Below are 26,367 nucleotides of genomic sequence, written 5' to 3' on the forward strand. Positions count from 1 at the left end.
AGAAACAACACACTCCAGGAAATGGCCGTGTCCAGCCTCGGGATCACCACGCAGAGAAGGGCATCACTGTGGCGGTAACATGATGTTCGGAGCGGAGTGCCTGCACGGGACTGTCGTCTCTGCTAGCAGGCTTCTTATGTCCACAACGGTGGCTCTGCAGTGCTTCCCCTGGCCCGAGGCCCCCCTGGTGGCTCAGCAGTGCTTCTCCTAGCTTCCCCTGGCCCGAGGCCCCCCTGGTGGCTCAGCAGTGCTTCTCCTAGCTTCCCCTGGCCCGAGGCCCCCCTGGTGGCTCTGCAGTGCTTCCCCTGGCCCGAGGCCCCCTTGTTCATAGTTGTAATGGGAAATCATGTATAATGTGTTTATTAACTGTCTCTGTACCCTATATGACTGAACGGCTTGTATGACATGACCGAATCTGCAGTGAGTCCAGGATACATGGATGTCTTTAATAAGGTGTCTATTCTGTGTTTTAATCTCAACCCTTTAATAACTGCCCATTTCTGTGTTATAATCTCAAACCCATTTCTGTGTTATAATCTCAAACCCATTTCTGTGTTATAATCTCAAACCCATTTCTGTGTTATAATCTCAAACCCATTTCTGTGTTATAATCTCAAACCCATTTCTGTGTTATAATCTCAAACCCATTTCTGTGTTATAATCTCAAACCCATTTCTGTGTTATAATCTCAAACCCATTTCTGTGTTATAATCTCAAACCAATTTCTGTGTTATAATCTCAAACCCATTTCTGTGTTATAATCTCAAACCCATTTCTGTGTTATAATCTCAAACCCATTTCTGTGTTATAATCTCAAACTCATTTCTGTGTTATAATCTCAAACTCATTTCTGTGTTACAATCTCAAACCCATTTCTGTGTTATAATCTCAAACCCATTTCTGTGTTATAATCTCAAACCCATTTCTGTGTTATAATCTCAAACCCATTTCTGTGTTATAATCTCAAACTCATTTCTGTGTTATAACCTCAAACCCATTTCTGTGTTATAATCTCAAACCCATTTCTGTGTTATAATCTCAAACCCATTTCTGTGTTATAATCTCAAACCCATTTCTGTGTTATAATCTCAAACCCATTTCTGTGTTATAATCTCAAACCCATTTCTGTGTTATAATCTCAAACCCATTTCTGTGTTATAATCTCAAACCCATTTCTGTGTTATAATCTCAAACCCATTTCTGTGTTATAATCTCAAACCGATCTGCTGACGGGGAACACGGTGTAATTTGAGATGCATCAATGTTTATCTGTAACAATGGACCATCGACATGAATATAGTCAGGTCAGAGGTGAGGGGTCAACAATGAAGATAGTCAGGTCAGAGGTGAGAGATTAAAACCTATGGAATGCTGGCTGTGAAAAGTGGAAAAAGTCAACTGAAGTGGATATCTCTTGTTGCAGTTCTCATCCAAATATTGGGTTGGCCCCCCCGAGTATAATATCTCGACTGGACGCAGACAGGAAACATGAAACAATTTAGTTTCTTAGATGTTTTCAATATCCAAATGGCACTCCTATTCCCTAAATAGTGCACTACTTTTGTCCAGAGCCTTATGGGTCCTGGTCCAAAGTAGTGCACTATAATTGAAATAGGGGGCCATTTGGGATAAAACCCTTAATAACGACGTCTAGTGGCAGGACACTTGGCTTAAGGCCTAATGCTCGGACTACAACCTGTAGAGAGTGGAAGCAGGTAGCCTTGTGGGTAGAGCGTTGGGCCAGTAACCCGAAAGGTTGCTGGGTTGAATCCCCGAGCTGACAAGGTAAAAATCTGTCGTTCTGTCCTTGAACAAGGCAGTTAACCCACTGTAGGCCGTCATTGTAAATAAAAATGTCTTCTTAATTGACTTACCTAGAAAATTGAATTGAAACCTAGAATTTAAAAAATTACAGCAGCTTTATTATGAACTACAAGGCCATAAGGACAATACAAAATAAGAGGCTATGCTGCCCTCTAGCTGTCTGTCTCTGTAATGGCAGTAGTAATAGCCATTATTACACTATTTCAAGGTATCTTTCAAGCGCTTCGAGCAATTAGACTGATGGAGTGACAGACAGTCTTGAAGTACATGTTAACAAATAAATTGCATGAAAGTGTTGGTCATATCAATTCCCAATCTGACCCTCATACCATCATGGCCACATCCCCAGGTTACAATTAACTCACTGATGTGCTCCTCTCCCCTGTAACTATTCCCCAGGTTGTTTTGTTCCCTCTGGTTTTAGTGATGAAATAGTGGCCATCCAGATATATTCTGATATTTTGCCATTGGTCTTTTGACCAATTAAATCAGATCTTTTGCCAATAATTGGGCAAAAGATCAGAATTAGTCTGTGTTGTGTAAACGCAGCCAAACGTGTGTGCTTATACACTTCCCTTCTTTAAAGAGCGTTCATATTGGTTTTCCATCCTCTCTGCCTTCATGGATTTGAAAGGAAATGAAAACTCCCTCTAGCCCATGGGGTGTCAAACATGGGTGATTTGAGTAAAAATAGGTGGTTTGAGTAAAAACATATACACTTTCAAATTAATTAATGCAAATCGAAACTGTGTAACCCGTTACATTCTGAGCTGTTTTTTGGGGCCCTGTCTATGTCTTATTTTTGTATATATATATTTTTTTTTAAATCAATAACGTGGACGGCCTAATTGCTAGGGTCATTTTAAGACGTCGTGCTTGAAAACACCACGACACGTCATGGGATCTAAAACTGCTGTCTAGTGGATGACCTGGGCATCAGACAGGATATGTTTACGTCATTGGAAATGTAGAGACTTCATCTTTCTCCTCATATGTATATCAAGGTATGGCATAAACCCTGCACTTTTAAAATGGCCGTGTTCCTATGGGAAAGTGCACGCTTAGAGTGCCGCCATTAGATAAACGATCTGAAAAAATATATATATTGTAATGAAACAGCAGGGAGCAAGTCTCGAACCCTCTTCCTTCTAGCCCGAGGTCCGGCGCGCTATCGACTGTGCCGCAAAAGCATTCTCGTGAGGCAGGGTTGATTTCCGCGCTTATAAACCCAGGGTCGTTAAACTATTATTATTATTTTTAATTGTTTTGGAACAGTAATTTGCAACATTTGATTTCAAACATACTTTCAAATCTCTTACTCCCCAATATGGGGACATTTGGGGGTCCCCTGCGAAAAAAAAAACCTAACAAAAAAACGTTACACTTAAGGTTTTTCTGTCCTGCTGTATTTTGGGCTCTGAAGTAGTCACCTTTCTAACAGATCTAAGCATGTATTTGTAGGAATTTGAAACCTTCATGTACATTACAATGGTAGTATACGATATTATGCATTGTTAAGAAAATGCCACCAGAGAGCATCGGAAATTCTAAAAACAATAGAACTATTTTGGGCATTTTTTTTACGGCGAGGAACTATAACACATTTTCAGTGCAGCCCTCCAGAAGACCGAATACGCCCCCCAGGGGCATCTAGCCCATACAACCCAATCCAATGTTTTTACATTTTTGGGTCGTACACACTTCAGGTGGAAGGAGAGATTATTGTGAGCTATATTTAAGCAATAAGTACCGAGGGTGTGTGGTGTATGGCTAATATACCACCAGAGCATTAGCGCTACTTCTAGAGTGACTAACACGTGCCAATTATTTATTCATGTTGATCTGAATGTTGCCATTTATTGTGCACAAGTGAGAGAGAAACAAAATGGCCCCGTGTTATCGTTTGTTGTTTCCACGGTGTTGGGAACGGATGCCGTTCGTTGAACTGGGGCAGCTGCTGCTTTGTTGTCAGAGTACATTAGAATGATTTAGTTTGGTAACAGTTACATATCATTATGTAGCCGTTCAGCTTTATCGTGCCCGTCTTCCCTCGACTTTTTAACTACGCCGACAGACACGTTGTAAATTCGGTGTCCTTCTGTGTAGTCCATGCCAAACTGAGAAGGGTTCGTTGACATACCGGTCCAGCATAACGTTAGCTGCTAATCCCATATTCTTCGGCATTCATGTTTCTCACTGAACAAATACAAATCCCGTAGAATAATGTTCAGTTTTATTTTTTATATTCCCAAACTCACAATATATATCCCCTTTTTCTACACACCAGTCAGTGAATCAGCTAAGTGCCCACTTTGTTTGTTTCAAATCTAAATGCTTATTCTGTACATCGGCATTTTGCACTATTGTTGACGTAGCCATTTTATCAACGTGAACAGGCTTAAACGTAATGGTATACGGTATCACGTACGCACGGCCAAAAAAAAGCTGTTTTAGCCAATCAGTAACCAGTATCCAAACTACCCTGTTTATTAAACGTCTATAAAACATTCTCAGCGCGGGAATAGTTATGCCATTCCAGCCAATCGTTACGCAGAAACGATTGACTCCTCCGCTCCGTTTGTGATTTGTCAAAGGGTTTACACAATTCCCTCCGATGATTGGACGAAAAAAATAATAATTGTGAGCTTCTCTTCGTTCTTCCGGTTATATATGTTGTTGAAAAGAAAAGACGAATGCCTGGAGAAAACAAAACACTACGAATACGGTATTTTAGCATGTTTAAAAAAAAACAATTATGCCAATGTATCGTCAAAAGCTTTTTGTCGATAAAGCTTTTCCCAACTTATTTTGGCATTCTATAAATATTGTAAGAATATTGTAAGTTCACCCAATGTTTGTTTAGCGATAGCTGCAGCTAGCAAGCTATCCTTAGCTAGCTATTTTGTAAGGTTAACCATCTGGATATGCGATCAAAATTAAACGTTAACGTTATGTAAACGTGTTATTTGAGAGCTCGACTGTAGTCGCTGCCATCGGCTTGTGATCCTGTCAAAGAAGATAGGCACATTCTTCAGAGCAGTGCCTATTCGGTGATTTATCTTGTTATTCCTAACACCTGTATAGTTAGAGTTTCATAGTAACTAGCTTACCATAACATTATCCGCCAATACAAATTTACCTAGTTAAAGGTTTTATATATTTTTAACTAAAAGATACCTACCGTAGCGTTACGCTTGTTTACACTGAGCTGCACGGGGGTTGGTACGCAATCATGGTTACATTACGAGCTGGCGGGAGATATGGGTCGGGTAACCTAACTCAATGCAGGGACGGGATATGTCAATATGCCACTGTACCCCAAAGGTGACCTTTATCCACACTGCTAGTAGTGTTTCAATCTTCTCGATCGGGCATTGTGGATAAAGGTACAATTTGAAGTACAGTGGCCCATCCTAGCCCAATATGTACTCTTAAGGAGCCTAACGTTACCGTTGCTCCTTAAAGTGCCATTACTTATTTAGAGGTAGGATGACTCTGGCAGCCAAATACAATATCTAAACGTGAATCGATTCTCAATTGCAATATAGTTGTAGAAATGTAAATCCCTGTAGTTTCATATCACATCAACATTATTTCACAAATGCTAAATATACACTTAATTAATGTACACAGTGTTACCCGACAGTATTTTTCTGTGTCAACACGTTTCTGGTGGCCTTCTTCCTTTACACACAGGTGTTCAGAGCATGCTAATTACCACAGGTGTTCAGAGCATGCTAATTACCACAGGTGTTCAGAGCATGCTAATTACCACAGGTCTTCAGAGTACACTAGATAGCTAATTACCACAGGTCTTCAGAGTACGCTAGATAGCTAATTACCACAGGTGTTCAGAGCATGCTAATTACCACAGGTGTTCAGAGCATGCTAATTACCACAGGTGTTCAGAGCACGCTAGATAGCTAATTACCACAGGTCTTCAGAGTACGCTAGATAGCTAATTACCACAGGTGTTCAGAGCATGCTAATTACCACAGGTGTTCAGAGCATGCTAATTACCACAGGTGTTCAGAGCACGCTAGATCGCTAATTACCACAGGTGGTTCCTCTTCCGTCAGTGTAGCTAGCGAATAGCATAAGCTGGTAACACAACTTGTTAAGAAAATACAAACTAGCTTTTTGCAAATATAATAAACACAAACTAATAGTGTAATTTATAGGATGCTTGTGGATTTATATTAAGGAGCAAAGTGGAAACTGTGTCGTAGTCATAAATCCAGGCCCTGCAGTGCCTAGCTCCACTCCTATTCCCCAGGCGCTCTCTTTTGATGACTTCTGTAACCATAATAGCCTTGGTTTCATGCATGTTAACATTAGAATCCTCCTCCCCAAGTTTGTTTTATTCACTGCTTTAGCACACTCTGCCAACCTGGATGTTCTAGCCGTGTCTGAATCCTGGCTAAGAAAGACCACCAAAAATTCTGAAATCTTCATCCCTAACTACAACATTTTCAGACAAGATAGAACGGCAATCTACTGCAAAGATAGCCTGCAGAGTTCTGTCCTACTATCCATGTCTGTGCCCAAACAATTTGAACTTCTACTTTTAAAAATCCACCTCTCTAAAAACAAGTCTCACCGTTGCCGCCTGCTATAGACCACCCTCTGCCCACAGCTGTGCTCTGGACACCATATGTGAACTGATTGCTCCCCATCTATCTTCAGAGCTTCTGCTGCTAGGCGACCTAAACTGGAACATGCTTAACACCCCAGCCATCCTACAATCTAAGCTTGATGCCCTCAATCTCACACAAATTATCAATGAACCTACCAGGTACCACCCCAAAGCTGTAAACACAGGCACCCTCATAGATATCATCCTAACCAACCTGCCCTCTAAATACAGCTCTGCTGTTTTCAACCAAGATCTCAGCGATCACTGCCTCATTGCCTGCATCCGTAATGGGTCAGCGGTCAAACGACCTCCACTCATAACTGTCAAACGCTCCCTGAAACACTTCAGCGAGCAGGCCTTTCTAATCGACCTGGCCGGGGTATCCTGGAAGGATGTTGATCTCATCCCGTCAGTAGAGGATGTCTGGTTATTTTTTTTTTAAATGCCTTCCTCACCATCTTAAATAAGCATGCCCCATTCAAGAAATTTAGAACCAGGAACAGATATAGCCCTCGGTCCTCTCCAGACCTGACTGCCCTCAACCAACACAAAACATCCTATGGCGTTCTGCATTAGAATCGAACAGCCCCCGTGAAATGCAACTTTTCAGGGAAGCTAGGAACCAATATACACAGGCAGTTAGAAAAGCCAAGGCTAGCTTTTTCAAGCAGAAATTTGCTTCCTGCAACACAAACTCAAAAATGTTCTGGGACACTGTAAAGTCCATGGAGAATAAGAACACCTCCTCCCAGCTGCCCACTGCACTGCAGATAGGAAACACTGTCACCACCAATAAATCCACTATAATTGAGAATTTCAACAAGCATTTTTCTACGGCTGGCCATGCTTTCCACCTGGCTACCCCTACCCCGGTCAACAGCACTGCACCCCCCACAGCAACTCACCCAAGCCTTCCCCATTTCTCCTTCTCCCAAATCCAGTCAGCTGATGTTCTGAAAGAGCTGCAAAATCTGGACCCCTACAAATCAGCCGAGCTAGACAATCTGGACCTTTTCTTTCTAAAATTATCTGCCAAAATTGTTGCCACCCCTATTACTAGCCTGTTCAACCTCTCGTTAGTGTCATCTGAGATTCCCAAAGATTGGAAAGCAGCTGCGGTCATCCCCCTCTTGACCCAAACTGCTACTGACCTATATCTGTCCTACACTGCCTTTTCTAAAGTCTTCGAAAGCCAAGTCAACAAACAGATTACCGACCATTTCGAATCCCACCATACCTTCTCCGCTATGCAATCTGGTTTCAGAGCTGGTCATAGGTGCACCTCAGCCACGCTCAAGGTCCTAAACGATATCTTAACCGCCATCGATAAGGAACAATACTGTGCAGCCGTATTCATTGACCTGGCCAAGGCTTTCGACTGTCAATCACCACATCCTCATCAGCAGACTCGATAGCCTTGGTTTCTCAAATGATTGCCTCGTTTCATGTGCTGCATTGACCATGCAGACTGAACAGAAGTGCCTCGTAGTCAAGCGAGAATAAATGCGCTCCTTGAGTGTCTGGGTGGGGTTAGGTCTGTGTGGAAATCAGGGGGTGGGGCTAGGTCTGTGTGGAAATCAGGGGGTGGGGTTAGGTCTGTGTGGAAAGCAGGGGGTGGGGCTAGGTCTGTGTGGAAAGCAGGGGGTGGGGTTAGGTCTGTGTGGAAAGCAGGGGGTGGGGTTAGGTCTGTGTGGAAAGCAGGGGGTGGGGCTAGGTCTGTGTGGAAAGCAGGGGGTGGGGCTAGGTCTGTGTGGAAAGCAGGGGGTGGGGTTAGGTCTGTGTGGAAAGCAGGGGGTGGGGCTAGGTCTGTGTGGAAAGCAGGGGGTGGGGTTAGGCCTGTGTGGAAAGCAGGGGGTGGGGCTAGGTCTGTGTGGAAATCAGGGAGTGGGGTTATGTCTGTGTGGAAAGCGGCATGGAGAGCGAGAGAGACGACTCAAATAGGGAAGTGTAAGAAAAAATAAACTATTAAAATTGACATTACACACAGTGTATCACATTTAACAAACCAAACATTTTAAAATACTGTTATAGAAGGTCAAGTAAAAACCCAATCCGGTCCGTGCATCAATACTGTTGTATTGTCAAATTCGGTATACCGCCCAGCCCGAACTGAGAGTCATGATCAAAGGATACTCCCACCCCTGCATTGAGATATGTTTTCCGACCCATATCTCGCACCGGCTCCGCGTTGTCTTAATGTAACCATCCATGATTGCGTTCCCACCCCAATGCAGCTCGTTGTAAACAAGCGTAACGAGTAGGGTGGGTCTCTTCTGGTAAAGTAACTAGCTAGCTAGAATGTGCCACCCCATTATTTTTTTCATAACGTCTGAATTTCCTAAATCACCCGGGACATTCATTGATCGCAGACAGAGCGATGATATGTAAAAATACTTCAGCTTAAACGCATTTCCATTTCACACAAAGGTAGCTGGCTCTGTGTGAATGAAAGACAGGGTACCGAGGCTAGTGAGTCTTGCTAGAGCTGCTAGAATGGGATTTGTCTCCGTTCATCTTTACTTCCCAGGGCTGTGACAGGGTGGCAGGTAGCCTAGTGGTTAGAGCGTTGGACTAGTAACCGAAAGGTTGCTAGATCGAATCGCCGAGTTGACAAGGTAAAAATCTGTTGTTTATGCCCCTGAACAAGGCAGTTAACCCACTGTTCCTAGACCGTCATTGTGAATAAGAATGTATTTTGAACTGACTTGCCTAGTTAAATAATGGTTAAATAAAGGTTAAATAATGGTTAAATAAAGGTTAAATAAAAAATATGACGGTCATGAAATTTGTGTTGACTGTCATGTGGATTCCTCACGCCATCTCTTCTCAAAACCCATTGAGGGGAGGGAATTTGGACCTTATCCGCCAATACATTTGATCAGATAAGGAGAAAAAAAGGAATTGAGAAAGAGGCGTGTGATCTCTTTTTTTTAAATATTTGTTTTATATAATGGTTGTTCCATCCTTCTCCCTTCTAGGATAGTGAAAGATGAGTTCTCAGCCATTTTCTACAGCTGGAATGCCTGCTCAGAGTAATCCTGGTGGAAAGCCGGTCTCCATCAATCAGTCATCCAAACAGCCAGGTTAACATTTTATATTGAACATGGCGTGTTCCTAATGGCATACTATTCCCTATATCAGGGGTTCTCAAACTTTTTGGGGGCCGGGGTCCCCTTTTGTGATACTAAATTCATCAGGGACCCCCTCATAATCAGAACGCAACTCGAGTAAAGGTAATAAAATAAAATAGCTTACAAGGAGTTTTACTACGGCCGGACAAACCAAGTCTTGGGGTGTGGGAAGAAACATTTTAAAGGCCCACCTCTTGGCATCGGAGATAAAAATGTAGCAGTTTTCAAGCGAATTTCCTGCAATTCTACAAAAACAATGTCCATGTGGCAGAGACAGGTTAGAGATTTTCCAGTACTGTGGATACCAATATCCCTGTGAGTCTCCCAGGCCTAGGTTTCCCAGTATGTGGTTGTCTCACCTAGCTATCTTAAGATGAATGCACCAACTAACTGCAAGAAGCTCTGAATAAGGGTGTCTGATAAATGGCTAAACTGTAATGTAAATGAATAATGTAAAATAATAATGTAAATGTAATGTAAGTTAATAATGTTAATGTAAATGAGTAATGTCAATTAATAATGTAAATGAATGTTACATTGTATGGTATTACACCCTCTGAACTTATTTTACGGATCCCTTGGCCAGAATGAATTAAATTAGTTAATATTCATAAAAATAAATACATATGTGTATATACATACACACACACACACAGTACCAGTCAAAAGTTTGGAGACACCTACTCATTCCAGGGTTTTTCTTTATTTTTTATTATTTTCTACATTGTAGAATAATAGTGACAACATCACAACTATGAAATAACACATATGGAATCATATAGTAACCAAAAAAGTTTTAAACAAATCATATATTTTAGATTCTTCAAAAGTAGCCACCCTTTGTCTCGATGACAGCTTCGCAAACGCTTGGCATTCTCTCAACCAGCTTCACCTGGAATGCTTTTCCAACAGTCTTGAAGGAGTTCCCACAAATGCTGAGCACTTGTTGGCTGCTTTTCTTTCACTCTGCTGTCCGACTCATCCCAAACCATCCTAATTGGGCTGAGGTCGGGTGATTGTGGAGTCCAGGTCATCTGTTGCAGCACCATCACTCTCCTTCTTGGTCAAATAGCCCTTACACAGCCTGGAGGTGTGTTGGTCATTGTCCTGTTGAAAAACTAATTATATTCCCACTAAGCGCAAACCAGATAGGATGGCGTATCACTGCAGAATTCTCTGGTAGCCATGCTGGTTAAGTGTGCCTTGAATTCTAAATAAATCACTGACAGTGTCACCAGCAAAGCACCATCACACCTCCTCCATGCTTCACGGTGGGAACCACACATGCGGAGATCATCCGTTCACCTACTCTGTGTCTCACAAAGACACGATGGTTGGAACCAAAAATCTCAAATTTGGACTCATCAGACCAAAGGACAGATTTCCACTGGTCTGATGTCCATTGCTCGTGTTTCTTGGCCCAAGTAAGTCTCGTATTCTTATTGGTGTCCTTTAGTAGTGGTTTCTTTGCATAAATTCGACCATGAAGGCCTGATTCACACAGTCTCCTCTGAACAGCTGATGTTGAGATGTGTCTGTTACTTGAACTCTGTGAAGCATTTATTTGGGCTGCAATCTGAGGTGCAGTTAGTTAACTCTAATGATCTTATCACCTGCAGCAGAGGCAACTCTGGGTCTTCCTTTCCTGTGGCAGTCCTCATGAGAGCCAGTTTCATCATAGAGCTGGATGGTTTTTGTGACTGCACTTGAAGAAACTGTCAAAGTACTTGAAATGTTCCATATTGACTAGCCTTCATGTTTTAAAGGAATGATGGACTGTCATTTCTCTTTCCTTGTTTGAGCAGTTCTTGCCATAATATGGACTTGGTCTTTTATAGCCCCCCTACCTTGTCACAACACAACTGATTGGCTCAAACGCATTAAGAAGGAAAGAAATTCCACAAATGAACTTTTAAGAAGGCACACCTGTTAATTGAAATGCATTCCAGGTGACTACCTAATGAAGCTGGTTGAGAGAATGCCAAGAGTGTGCAAAGCTGTCATCAAGGCAAAGGGTGGCTACTTTTGAAGAAATCTCAAATATAAAATATATTTAGACTTGTTGAAAACATTTTTTTTTTTGGTTACTACATGAGTCCATATCGGTTATTTCATAGTTTTATTGTCTTCGTTATTATTCGACAATGTAGAAAATAGTACAAATAAAGAAAAACTCTTGAATGAGTAGGAGTGTCCAAACTTTTGACTGATACTCTATATATGTATAAATTCATGAGCTGCATTACCTGTCTTTGCAATTGGTTTATTTTCATTTGAGCTTAATGGCATGTTTAGCTAGCAGCCTCCATGGAAATGTGTTATATATTTGGCGCCCCCTTGTGTACTAAACTGGTAACACTGTAAATTCTGGCTACTGTCCAACCCTGCTAGTTATTGAATCTTCCTAAATGGCCGAGTTGCAGTTCTGATTTAAATCGTCTCAGATCTATGGCAAGACTTGAAAATGGGTGTCTAGCAAAGATCAACTAACTTGACAGAGCTTGAAGAAATGTTAAAATAATAATGTACAATCCAGGTGTGCAAAAGCTCGTAGAGACTTACCCATAAAGACTCACAGGTGTAGTCGCTGCCCAAAGGTAATAACATGTATTGACTTAGGGGTGTTGAATACTGATGTAAATGCGATTTTTCTGTATTTCATTTTCAATACATTTGCAAATGTAAAAAAAAACAAAAAAAACAACATGTTTTCACTTTGTCATTGTGGGGTATTGTGTGTAGCAAGGGGGGTGAGGGGGGGATGCGTTAAGTCAAGGGGGTATGAATACTTTCTGAAGGCACTGTACGTTCATAGTAGGAATCAACATAATGTATAGTCTATTACCGTCTACCAAATAATGGTTCTAGAACAATCTACAGGAACGTTGTGTAGCAAAATCACTGAAAATTAACAACATAAGAGGAAGTCGGTGTCGGTAATTTTCGGTTTGTCGTCCCAAAAGGAGTAGTACTACATAGTGAATAAGGTGCCATTTGGAACTGAACACATTTCCACAGTCCTCCAGAGTTTCTGGTAAATTCTCTCCAATTGTATGTTATGATCTATGATGTTTATTAAAACTCACACTGCAGGCTTTTTAATGGTTCCCTAGCAGGACCAGGTGAGGACAGTAGTGGTGATGTGGACCACCATGGCCCCAAGGACCATCCAGCCAGCAGCAGGGGAGGAGAAGAAGCCCTGTCGTTCAGAGAAGACAAGCAGGGGACTGGAGTGGTCAGACCCTACCCCCAGGTTAGTGGATACTCTAGTTCCCTTAAACTCAACTCTGGACCTTGAAGCCAGTTCCAACTGTTTTTGCATCGTTTCCCTCTAATCAAGGACAGATTTTAGACCTGGGACACCAGGTGGGTGCAATTAATTCTCCGGTAGAACAGAAAAGCTCCGGACCTCGTAGGGTAAGAGTTGAGTACCCTTGCTGTAAGGGGATAGGATGGCTCCTTACCTCGTAGGGTAAGAGTTGCGTACCCTTGCTGTAGGGGATAGGATGGCTCCTTACCCCGTAGGATAAGAGTTGAATACCCCAGGTCTAGTTGATAGTGTACATGTATTTGATGGCTCCATTTGGGATGCAGCCTATAATGTACAGATATCATTAACTGCACTTTCTCTATTTTCTCATTGATTGTAGGCTTTTTATTGGCTAATGTTCTGTGTCCTGAATCTCCATCAAACTCTTTAGTCCAAGACTAGGCTTTAATCCGTTCCCAGAATCCACCCCTGATATGTCTAACAAAGTCAAAATCTTATCTCATCGTCCCTCCTCAGGTCCCGGTTCAGACCCACAGCCTGCAGTCCCCGGTCCCAGCTCTGTCCCAGCAGGTGCCCAACAAGGCAGGTACACCTGGTCAACCTGTCACCGTCTTCAACCCTTCTGTCCAGCTACTGCAGGCCCAGCCTACTGCCCTCGTCGACGGGCAAATTAAGGTAAGACCTCTCCATGGCTGTTTCTCCGAATTACACTTTTTTTTTTTTGCTATTTAGTGCACTACTTTTGACCAGGGCTCTAGTTGAAAGAAGCACACTTCGTTTACATACCCTACATTACTCATCTCATATGTATATGTATATACTGTACTCTATATCATCTACTGCATCTTTATGTAATACATGTATCACAAGCCACTTTAAACTATGCCACTTTGATTACATACCCTACATTACTCATCTCATATGTATATACTGTACTCGATACCATCTACTGCATCTTGCCTATGCCGTTCTGTACCATCACTCATTCATATATCTTTATGTACATATTCTTCATCCCTTTACACTTGTGTGTGTATAAGGTAGTAGTTGTGGAATTGTTAGGTTAGATTACTCGTTGGTTATTACTGCATTGTCGGAACTAGAAGCATTTCGCTACACTCACATTAACATCTGCTAACCATGTGTATGTGACAAATACAATTTGATTTGATTTGATTTCCCCCCTCTCTTCCCTAGTCTGATCCCAGATCTGTTTTTATCTATAAAGGTGATAGGGTGGTAATTAGAACACCCCATTTCCCCCCTCTCTTCCCGAGCCTGATCCCAGATCTGTTTTTATCTATAAAGGTGATAGGGTGGTAATTAGAACACCCCATTTCCCCCCTCTCTTCCCGAGCCTGATCCCAGATCTGTTTTTATCTATCAAGGTATTAGGGTGGTAATTAGAACACCCCAGAGGGGGAACCCTCTCTTCCCTAGTCTGATCCCAGATCTGTTTTTATCTATAAAGGTGATAGGGTGGTAATTAGAACACCCCATTTCCCCCCTCTCTTCCCGAGCCTGATCCCAGATCTGTTTTTATCTATCAAGGTATTAGGGTGGTAATTAGAACACCCCAGAGGGGGAACCCTCTCTTCCCTAGTCTGATCCCAGATCTGTTTGTGGTGTATAGCCAACTATACACGACAGCATGAACACATCCCTTCTTCCCCTGTCTGCCATCATCTGATTGAGAACTCACTCCGTCAAGGAGGAAAAGTTGATACCCCCAAAAGTGTCCTAAAATATAGAATCAAAAAAGATTGATAGTCTATGTTATCACTAGCTTAAATCAAATCTATGTGTGTTAGGACAGCAAATATCATAGAAACAAATCTATATTTTCTGTGGTGTTTTTTTTTTTTTTTTTTCAGGCTGCCCTGAAATCGCTGGTACCCAGTCGTCTCATCGCCCCAGCTCCAGCCTCCAGCCAGGGCCAGGGGGGTCACATCCCTCTCCCTCTGCCTCCCAAGGTGCAGCCTGCCCTGCTTGGCCACATCACTGTCACCCTGGAGAGCCACATCGCTCCCACCTCCTCCATCCCTGTGGCAACCATCAGTGGACAACAGGTGACTACATAGCCTGTTACATTCTTATTGGCTCTTGTTTGTGATCATTACATTGTTTGTGATCATTACATTCTTATTGGCTCTTGTTTGTGATCATTACATTGTTTGTGATCATTACATTCTTATTGGCTCTTGTTTGTGATCATTGCTTTTTAATAACTTTAATGAATGAGCCAATAAGGGGGCAGTTTCCTGGACACAGATTAAGCCCTAGTCCGGGATCAAAACTACATCAGTAGATCATCTCTGTTGAAAATGTGTTTTTAATCCAGGATTAGACTTAATCTGCGTCCAGGAAAACCTTTTTATTAGGGACTGATGTTTTTGACCTATTCCTATTTCAGGGCCACTCCAGTAATCGGCATCACCTCGTGCCAGCTAATATCCAGATAATTAGGTCTCCTTCTGTTCCTCAACACACATTCACCTCTCACCTACCAAGAGGTACGTACTACATCTCCCTAACCCAGCGTTTTGGTTGGAGGCCTAACACCCACCCGTTTCACATCAAACATTCACTTCCCATTTACCCTAAACCGATATTACTGGCCGGGAGGGTCGCACTTCTCTGGCTCGGCCTCTAGAGGGCGCTCTTCCCTCGTCTATATTGTGCTGTCTGTCTTCCAGGGGCGGTGGCTGCAGCAGTGATGTCCAGCTGTAAAGGGCCTGCTGTTCTCAGACCAGCATCAGGGGCCAGTGCAGTGCATCACGTCAACCACCAGTCTATCCAGGTGCCTACCCCAGCGTTATTACGGCTCAATTGCATTATTATGGCGGGAGGCTTGTGAAGGGTTTACAGATCAAATGTTAACTTACACACCATTGTTTTTCCTCATTTGTAGTGCAGGAAATGACTGCCCCAACCCTTACACACCATTGTTTTTCCTCATTTGTAGTGCAGGAAATGACTGCCCCAACCCTTACACACCATTGTTTTTCCTCATTTGTAGTGCAGGAAATGACTGCCCCAACCCTTACACACCATTGTTTTTCCTCATTTGTAGTGCAGGAAATGACTGCCCCAACCCTTACACACCATTGTTTTTCCTCATTTGTAGTGCAGGAAATGACTGCCCCAACCCTTACACACCATTGTTTTTCCTAATTTGTAGTGCAGGAAATGACTGCCCCAACCCTTACACACCATTGTTTTTCCTCATTTGTAGTGCAGGAAATGACTGCCCCCCCCTGGGGGTTGACTTACACACCATTGTTTTTCCTCATTTGTAGTGCAGGAAATGCACCCCTCGGGGGTTGACTTACTTCATTGTAACAAAGGATAATTCCTGCGTTAATGATTGTTTGTGTTGACAGTTCAGTCAGTCTTGTAAGGAAACATAGTGTGATTCTCTCCCTCTCTTCGTCCTCAGTCTCGTTCCCCTGTCACCAGCTCTACAGCAGTGGTCCCCATCTCAGCCACTCGGAACCAGTCCCCTGTCATCAACCCAACGTTCACCCAGTCTGCAGAGGTGCTGCATGGGTAAGTGGCCTAGTAGCTAGACTAGCATTAAAGGGATAGTGTGAGATTTTGGCACTTTATGTACTTATCCAGAGTCAGATGAACTCATTGTCAGGGCTCTAAATTAAAAATGTTCATTGGTAGCACTTGCGCTCCCAACTTTAAAAAGTTTGGAGTACCAGAAAATAAGATTGCGATATAGCCTAAATGATTCCCAGCTACTTCTGAAGCACATGTTGTGCTCCAGAAACTAATATGTAACCCTGTAAATGCATTTGTTTATTATAAAAAGCTAAACTGTGATGACGACATGCAAGAGATCTGTCATTCATTCATTGCTGTGATCATTGACTTCCTGAAGAAGATATCCCCTTTCTTTCTGTGTCCCCAGATGTTTGGCTGTACTGGTAAAGTTACCAGATTGTTAGTTAGCTAGCTAGCTAATGAGGTAACATGACTGATGTTTGGATGTACTGGTAAAGTTACCAGGTTGTTAGCTAGCTAGCTAATGAGGTAACATGACTGATGTTTGGATGTACTGGTAAAGTTACCAGGTTTTTCGCTAGCTAACTAATGAGGTAACATGACTGATGTTTGGATGTACTGGTAAAGTCACCAGGTTGTTAGCTAGCTAGCTAATGAGGTAACATGACTGATGTTTGGATGTACTGGTAAAGTTACCAGGTAGTTAGCTAGCTAGCTAATGAGGTAACATGACTGATGTTTGGATGTACTGGTAAAGTTACCAGGTTGTTAGCTAGCTAGCTAATGAGGTAACATGACTGGTGTTTGGATGTACTGGTAAAGTTACCAGGTAGTTAGCTAGCTAGCTAATGAGGTAACATGACTGATGTTTGGATGTACTGGTAAAGTTACCAGGTTGTTAGCTAGCTAGCTAATGAGGTAACATGACTGATGTTTGGATGTAATAGTAAAGTTACCAGGTAGTTAGCTAGCTAGCTAATGAGGTAACATGACTGATGTTTGGATGTAATAGTAAAGTTACCAGGTAGTTAGCTAGCTAGCTAATGAGGTAACATGACTGATGTTTGGGTGTACTGCTAAAGTTACCAGGTTGTCAGCTAGCTAGCTAATGAGGTAACATGACTGATGTTTGGGTGTACTGGTAAAGTTACCAGGTTGTCAGCTAGCTAGCTAGCTAGCATGACTGGAACACGGTGTAAAACAAATGCAGCCATCGAGTAGTTTTAGAATGGACATGGTTTATGACAGGAGGAGAAAAAGATTGTGTCGGTAATATGTGTCAGATCTTTTGAACTGTTTGGGTTCGGAAAACAAACAGTTTGCTCCGTAGTAATGGTACAAGCGTGACGCTAACGAATCTGCGCTCGGGAAAAACAACGGTACAGAAAGAAAACAAATATATGGTTTTAGTTTTTTTGCACAGTTGCTCCCAAATTAAAACCCCCTGTATAAATGAGAAAATAAACCATAGGACTTACCTTTAACCACTTGTGTAAATGACAACTTGTGTGTTTGTGCCCACAAGGTTTAGAATTCAAATTTGAAATTTATTGACCATGTATTGAAACAATACCCACCAGAGCTTTCACATTAAAAGGCTTGGTGGGTTGATGATGTCACATTAAAAGACTTGGTGAGGTTGATGATGTCACATTAAAAGGGATGGTGGGTTGATGATGTCACATTAATAGGCTTGGTGGGTTGATGATGTCACATTAAAAGGCTTGGTGGGTTGATGATGTCACATTAAAAGGGATGGTGGGTTGATGATGTCACATTAAAAGGGATGGTGGGTCGATGATGTCACATTAAAAGGGATGGTGGGTTGATGATGTCACATTAAAAGGGATGGTGGGTCGATGATGTCACATTAAAAGGGATGGTGGGTCGATGATGTCACATTAAAAGGCTTGGTGGGTTGATGATGTCACATTAAAAGGCTTGGTGGGTTGATGTCACATTAAAGGGGATGGTGGGTTGATGATGTCTTGTGTTACCTCCTCCAGGCATTCAGGGCTGACCATCCACCCTCCTCCTGCCACCATCAGTATCCAACGTCCCCAGGGGGCCAGGGACACAGCCACACGCATCACCCTGCCCTCCCACCCTGCTATAGGGGGGCAGAAACCCCAGCCCCCCCACACCATGACACAGGTCAGAACCTTTGACGATAAAATATTTACCTTTGGCGCTATACTCCAGCATCTTGGATTTGAGATCAAATGTTTAGTATCAGGCAACAGTATAGAATGTCACCTTTTTATTTCAGGGTATTTTCATATACATCTCTGTTTTACTGTTTATAAATGAAAGCACTTTGTATATCTAGTTCCCCATTTGAAGACGTACCTATGTAGGATCTTAATTTGATCTCCCTGTTGCAGGAAATCTTTAACTTGCAGGAAATGTTTAACAGTGTATTTGAGGTTTAAAAAGGCTTCTGAAGTTAGTCATTTCCACTTAGAAATTTCAGACTTGATTGTCCCCTTACGTATAACTTTTTGAGGATCTGGTCTCCTGAGGGGGAATGGGTGTTGTTGTGCCCTTATTACGACTGGTTTGGTGTGTTTGGGACATGATAGTTTGTTGGTGATGTGGACACAAAGGAACTTAACTCTCGACCCATTCCACTACAGCTCCGTAGATGAGAATGGGGGCGTGTTCGGCCCTCCCTTTTCCTGTAGTCCGCGATCAGCGCTTTTGTCTTGCTCCCTATTGGCTGTCTCATCGTTGTCGGTGATCAGGCCTACCACCGTTGTGTCGTCAGCAAACTTAATGATGGTGTTGGAGTCGTGTTTGGCCACGCAATTGTGGGTGAACAGGGAGTACAGGAGGGGACTAAGTACACACCCCTGAGGGGCCCCCGTGAGCTTTGTGGGCACTATTGTGTTGAACGCTGAGCTGTAGTCAATGAGCAGCATTCTCACATACAGTACCAGTCAAAAGTTTGAACACACCGACTCATTCCAGGGTTTTTCTTTATTTTTACTAGTTTCTACATTGTAGAATAATAGTGAAGACATCAAAACTATGAAATAACACATATGGAATCATGTAGTAACCATAAAAGTGTTCAACAAATCAAAATATATTTTATATTTGAGATTCTTCAAAGTAGCCACCCTTTGCCTTGATTACAGCGTTGCACACTCTTGGCATTCTCTCAACTAGCTTTATGAGGTAGTCACCTGGAATGCATTTCAATTAACAGGTGTGCCTTGTTAAAAGTTAATTTGTGGAATTTCTTTCCTTCAAAATGTGTTTGAGCCAATCAGTTGTGGTGTGACAAGGTAGGGGTGGTACACAGAAGAAAGCCCTATTTGTTTAAAAAAAAGTCCATATTATGGCAAGAACAGATCAAATAATCAAAGAGAAACAACAGTCCATCATTACTTTAAGACATGAAGGTCAGTCAATACGGAACATTTCAAGAACTTTCAAGCGCTACGATGAAACTGTCTTTCATGAGGACCGCCACAGGAAAGGAAGACCTAGAGTTCCCTCTGCTGCAGAGGATAAGTTCATTAGAGTTACCAGCCTCAGAAATCAGCAATTTACTGCACCTTTGTTGATAAAACTTGTTTTGGTTATTTCATAGTTTTAACGTCTTCACTATTATTCTACAATGTAGAAACTAGTAAAAAATAAAGAAAAACCCTTGAATGAGTAGAGGTGTCCAAACTTTTGACTGGTACTGTGTGTGTGTGTTTTGTTTTTTAATATCTGATTTCAGGTTTTCATTTCTAAACAGTAAAACAGATATGTATGAAAATACCCTGAATTAAAAGGTGGCGTTCTGTACGGTCGCCTCATATGAAATATTTGATCTTAAATCCAAAATGGTGGAGTACTGTTTATGGCCAAAATGTACCATTTTTAAAAATGGTTTATTTATAGCTTCGCTGTCCAAATACATACGGAGGAGGGGAGGGTAAGATGTTCTACGGTTGTTCTCCTCAAGTCAGGTTTTTCTGGTGACACTTTTGAAAAAGGAAAAATAGAAGAAAAATACACTTCTTTCTATTACAGAAATCCATCTTCTGTTCTGGGACTCCGGTTGCTGCGGCAACGGTGGCACCTATTCTAACCACCACCACCACCACCACTGTCCCAGGCACCAACACTACAGGTAACACCACCCACACAGATCCTATTCAATTACATTTTAGTGATGAATTTTAATATGTTATTCTACGAGGTCACCATTCTAGGACTCATATTTACAAAGAGTGCTTGATATCGGATCAGTTCATCCTGTTTCGATCATAATGAATAAGATGAATAACATGGACGTTTTTAAATACCGACATCCCCTAAAAATTTAGAAAACGGCCTATGTGGGCATCAATATGAGTCCGAAACATTTATTCTACTGTCGAAATTGACTACAAAGTGGAAATGGGATAATTTTGGTCATGAAGTCGGTCTCGTCCAAAACATATTTTTGTGTGTGTGTGTGTGTGTGTGTGTGTGTGTGTGAGAGGTTTGTGAGGTTTGTGGCCGTGACTACGTCACAACGTAAATTTAAAGTTGGGTTTGTTTCAATCCTGCCCACAGCATCAGTAATTATCAATTCGGAGTGCAGCTGCATGCGACCCGATCGTAATGCCCGTGGTGAAATTGGGTTCACTTTGGATATCCCTATGGGGCTAGTTAGGGACCATCGGTAAATTACAGTGTAAAGGTAACTGCCAGAAATAATGGAAAGTAAATGATGCTTACAAAGTATATTGAAAGCAGGTGCTTACACACAGGTGTAGTCCCTGAGTTAATTAAGCAAAGAACATCCCATCATGCTTAGGGGCATGGCTATCCCCAAACCGCATGAGTGGTCAGCGAATGGTTGGATGAGCATGACACCTATTTAAACCAGGGGTGGGCAACTCCAGCTCGTGCGGGACCAACGCCCGATTTAAGACACTTTTATGTCTGTGTCTCCTTTATTTTGTCAGGTACTTGTACAAGGTTTCACCAGGCTTTTTTTTCTGGATCAAAATTGTGTTGTCACCGACCAAAGATTTTAGAGGCCCTCCTGTTAGCCGCAGGGACTAATATTTAGCTGTTTTAAAGCAAATGTCCTACAATTCTACACATTTGGTCATAGTTCATGTTATCTTGGTGACTCAAACATTTTAAAAGGTCATTCTACTCCAAAATAAATAAAAAATAAATAAAATAATGCTGAAACCATATAAAATATAATTTCTACCTTCCCGTAATCAGCCCAATTACATGGGCTAATGGTATAATTTGTTTACATTATTTGAACATATTGGACCCTGCGTATAGCCTATGCATGGCCCCTATTATAATATATGCTATTAGAAAATAGCATTATTGCTAATGGCTATAAATAAATGGGCTTAAGCATGTGGTTGTCTATCTGCATTTACACTATTGGCCTAATCATTATCATTATCTAGATCCCAAATGTGATATTTTCTAACTAGCTGGAATCCTATTGATACATTTTATGCATAAACACAGTAAATAAAATGTAGGCCTACATGTTAGGGTAACTTGGGGTAAACCGCCCCCTGCCTGTACTTCTCACAGACACCCCTTCATGCCCCCCCCCCCATCCAATACTTTCCCTGGTTGCCACTAAACTTGCTCAACTAAAAACGTAATCTGTCTCATCACAATTTAAGTCACTAACCCCCCCCCCAAAAAAATTATTTTGAGGTTGGGTGGCGTCTTTCCCCCAAGTTAACCTCCAGTTGACCCATGTTACGTTTAGCCCCACTCTCCCCTTTTGCACTCATTCCAAACGTGTTTAAACATGCTGCTGCTAAGAACTGGTACAGTTCACATATTTTAGGAGTTGAGAAATGAGTAGGAATGGAAAGTTGGGTTCCCTCTCTCTTTCTAACAAGGCCATTAAAACGTCTGTTTTTTTCCTCCGCGATTGTCAGAATGCATGTTTCCCTCCCTATGGCACTCGTAACTTGAATGCGCTTCGAGAGGAATATTTATCTGGCATAGGACACACAACAACAAGCCGACTAGGTAAATAGATCATCTATTGTCTGGTTTAGTTTAATAACACCATTACAGGACTAGGTAAATAGATCAACTATTGTCTATAATAACACCATCACATGACTAGGTAAATAGATCATCTATTGTCTATAATAACACCATCACATGACTAGGTAAATAGATAATCTATTGTCTATAATAACACCATCACATCACTAGGTAAATAGATCATCTATTGTCTATAATAACACCATCACATGACTAGGTAAATAGATCAACTATTGTCTATAATAACACCATCACATGACTAGGTAAATAGATCATCTATTGTCTGGTTTAGTTTAATAACACCATTTTATGACTAGGTAAATAGAATAACTATTCTACTATAATAACACCATTACATGACTAGGTAAATAGATCAACTATTCTATAATGGGGTAGTCTGATTTTTCAGAGGAAACGTTAACGTGGACTGTTCTAGAATCTTCAATGTGTCCGATTTGTATATATTTTATGTCCCATATTTTAGGGCGTGGTCGGCAATAACTTAGCCACGGCGCAGCGCCACACGAAAATGACTACGGCGGAAACACTGCCTCAAACCAACTATAAATTCCATACACATTTTGAAAGCATTTAATGAGAAATAAAAAAGTGTGCAAATTAAAATATTGTCTCATTTACATTGTAATTTATTATCTTTAATTATTTGTTACTTTTATTTATTTGTTGAATTTTTTTTAAATATTTTTTTAAAAACATTTTTTTTTTTTACATACATTGTTGGTTAAATGGCTTGTAAAGTAAGCATTTCACTGTAAGGTCTACACCTGTTTCAAATCACCATTTGATTTAATGGTCCCTAATTAGCCCCGGAGATGAGCTATCCAAAGTTCAACCACTTTTGCCACGGCCGTACACTATTTTGCTAAATCGTTTGGCTCACCGTCTCACCGTCTGCGAACACACGAGACCCACATCAAACCACCGCCCCAAACCAACTCACGTTTGAATGGACCGCTAACATTTTTTAACGAACCCAAATCTGAAAACAGGAAGTGCAGTCGCCCTTTTTAACGATTCCTCATTGAAACAAATGGCATTCTCTGTCCCGTGATCCTCTGTCCCATGATCCTCTTTCAGGCACTGCGCCACACACCCAGATGACCAGCAGTACTATCGTCACCATGACGATGCCCACACACTCCTCCCACGCCACAGCACTGACCACCTCTACCATCCCAGTTGGTGAGTAACAGCCTGTATAAGTAAGTAAGATGGCGCCAACAGATATGACAGCTCTGCTACTAGCTCCTAAGATATGACAGATAGGGGGGCTCTGCTTCTAGCTCCTAAGACATGACAAGTATGGCAGCTCTGCTACTAGCTCCTAAGATATGACATATGGCAGCTCTGCTTCTAGCTCCTAAGATATGACAGCTCTGCTTCTAGCTCCTAAGATATGACAGATATGGCAGCTCTGCTACTAGCTCCTAAGACATGACAGATATGGCAGCTCTGCTACTAGCTCCTAAGATATGACAGATATGGCAGCTCTGCTACTAGCTCCTAAGATATGACAGATATGGCAGCTCTGCTACTAGCTCCTAAGATATGACAGATATGGCAGCTCTGCTACTAGCTCCTAAGATATGACAGATATGGCAGCTCTGCTACTAGCTCCTAAGATATGACAGATATGGCAGCTCTGCTACTAGCTCCTAAGATGTGACAGATATGGCAGCTCTGCTACTAGCTCCTAAGATATGACAGATATGGCAGCTCTGCTACTAGCTCCTAAGATATGACAGATATGGCAGCTCTGCTACTAGCTCCTAAGATATGACAGATATGGCAGCTCTGCTTCTAGCTCCTAAGATATGACAGATATGGCAGCTCTGCTACTAGCTCCTAAGACATGACAGATATGGCAGCTCTGCTACTAGCTCCTAAGATATGACAGATATGGCAGCTCTGCTACTAGCTCCTAAGATATGACAGATATGGCAGCTCTGCTACTAGCGCCTAAGATATGACAGATATGGCAGCTCTGCTACTAGCTCCTAAGATGTGACAGATATGGCAGCTCTGCTACTAGCTCCTAAGATATGACAGATATGGCAGCTCTGCTACTAGCTCCTAAGATGTGACAGATATGGCAGCTCTGCTACTAGCTCCTAAGATGTGACAGATATGGCAGCTCTGCTACTAGCTCCTAAGATGTGACAGATATGGCAGCTCTGCTACTAGCTCCTAAGATATGACAGATATGGCAGCTCTGCTACTAGCTCCTAAGATATGACAGATATGGCAGCTCTGCTTCTAGCTCCTAAGACATGACAGATATGGCAGCTCTGCTACTAGCTCCTAAGATATGGCAGCTCTGCTACTAGCTCCTAAGATATGACAGATATGGCAGCTCTGCTACTAGCTCCTAAGATGTGACAGATATGGCAGCTCTGCTACTAGCTCCTAAGATGTGACAGATATGGCAGCTCTGCTACTAGCTCCTAAGATGTGACAGATATGGCAGCTCTGCTACTAGCTCCTAAGATATGACAGATATGGCAGCTCTGCTACTAGCTCCTAAGATATGACAGATATGGCAGCTCTGCTTCTAGCTCCTAAGACATGACAGATATGGCAGCTCTGCTACTAGCTCCTAAGATATGGCAGCTCTGCTACTAGCTCCTAAGATATGACAGATATGGCAGCTCTGCTACTAGCTCCTAAGATATGACAGATATGGCAGCTCTGCTACTAGCTCCTAAGACATGACAGATATGGCAGCTCTGCTACTAGCTCCTAAGATATGGCAGCTCTGCTACTAGCTCCTAAGCAACTTTTTATTTAATACTCAGATTCATTGAAAGCTAGTGCACAAAAATACTCAAGACACATTCAAACCCACTAGTGGGCTTTTTGCATTCATTATTTATTTTATGTTTGGATGTCCTTTAAAGAATATTTCTATCTGTATTCTGTTGTGTCATATCTCCCCCTTCCTGTGTTGTATCAACAGCTGAAGTGTATTCTGTTGTGTCATATCTCCCCCTTCCTGTGTTGTATCAACAGCTGAAGTGTATTCTGTTGTATCATATCTCCCCCTTCCTGTGTTGTATCAACAGCTGAAGTGTATTCTGTTGTGTCATATCTCCCCCTTCCTGTGTTGTATCAACAGCTGAAGTGTATTCTGTTGTGTCATATCTCCCCCTTCCTGTGTTGTATCAACAGCTGAAGTGTATTCTGTTGTGTCATATCTCCCCCTTCCTGTGTTGTATCAACAGCTGAAGTGTATTCTGTTGTGTCATATCTCCCCCTTCCTGTGTTGTATCGACAGCTGAAGTGTATTCTGTTGTGTCATATCTCCCCCTTCCTGTGTTGTATCAACAGCTGAAGTGTATTCTGTTGTGTCATATCTCCCCCTTCCTGTGTTGTATCGACAGCTAAAGTGGTACCTCAGCCCATAGCCCACACCTCCCCCCATGTCCAGTCAGACTACCTTGGAGAGAGGACCAACCTGATCCAGCCTATAGCCCACACCTCCCCCCGTGTCCAATCAGACTACCAGCCCATAGCCCACACCTCCCCCCGTGTCCAATCAGACTATCCCGTAGAGAGGACCAACTTGATCTCCATCTCTGGCAACCGCTCCTCTCCTAACCCTGTCACCATCGAGGCCAGGAGTGACAACAGGCCGCCTGTACCAGTGCACTTCCAGTACTTCCTGCCTACTTTTTCCTCTTCTCCTTACCCCCGGACACACACCTACACCCCCATCACCAGCTCCGTGTCCACCATCAGACAGTACCCAGGTGAATACCTTAACATACATATATACTGTATGTATTCTTGGGTACAACAACAAAAAAAATATCTATTGAATTGACTCGGGAATACGTTGCCCCAATACACAAAGAGTAAGATTGTGATGATGAAAAAGGAAACTAATGACATATATTTTATATCACTATCATGCACACGCAGCCTCACACATAAGGACGGCT

General features: G+C 42.1%; 1 protein-coding gene across 6 annotated transcripts in view; it reads left to right on the forward strand.

Moving 5' to 3' along the window:
• Positions 1-4,397: 4,397 nt before the first annotated feature.
• LOC110524860 (histone deacetylase complex subunit SAP130) overlaps positions 4,398-26,367 on the forward strand; it is a 44,734-nt gene continuing 22,764 nt past the window's right edge. For 2 of the 6 annotated variants that reach the window (XM_036978940.1, XM_036978945.1), the window contains exons 1-12: positions 4,398-4,549; positions 9,439-9,543; positions 12,705-12,844; positions 13,379-13,537; positions 14,737-14,931; positions 15,276-15,375; positions 15,559-15,662; positions 16,302-16,411; positions 18,382-18,529; positions 20,405-20,504; positions 23,504-23,608; positions 25,807-26,175. In XM_036978940.1, the coding sequence (XP_036834835.1) occupies positions 9,450-9,543; positions 12,705-12,844; positions 13,379-13,537; positions 14,737-14,931; positions 15,276-15,375; positions 15,559-15,662; positions 16,302-16,411; positions 18,382-18,529; positions 20,405-20,504; positions 23,504-23,608; positions 25,807-26,175 (1,624 nt within the window). In that variant the 5' untranslated portion in view covers positions 4,398-4,549; positions 9,439-9,449. Of the gene's footprint in view, positions 4,550-4,607; positions 4,652-4,690; positions 4,875-9,438; positions 9,544-12,704; positions 12,845-13,378; positions 13,538-14,736; positions 14,932-15,275; positions 15,376-15,558; positions 15,663-16,301; positions 16,412-18,381; positions 18,530-20,404; positions 20,505-23,503; positions 23,609-25,806; positions 26,176-26,367 lie in introns of those variants that run through there. The other 4 variants (XM_036978943.1, XM_036978941.1, XM_036978944.1 and 1 more) reach the window with 4 other exon arrangements.

Source organism: Oncorhynchus mykiss, chromosome 5 (genome assembly GCF_013265735.2).
Source record: "Oncorhynchus mykiss isolate Arlee chromosome 5, USDA_OmykA_1.1, whole genome shotgun sequence".
Taxonomy (NCBI): Eukaryota; Metazoa; Chordata; class Actinopteri; order Salmoniformes; family Salmonidae; genus Oncorhynchus; species Oncorhynchus mykiss.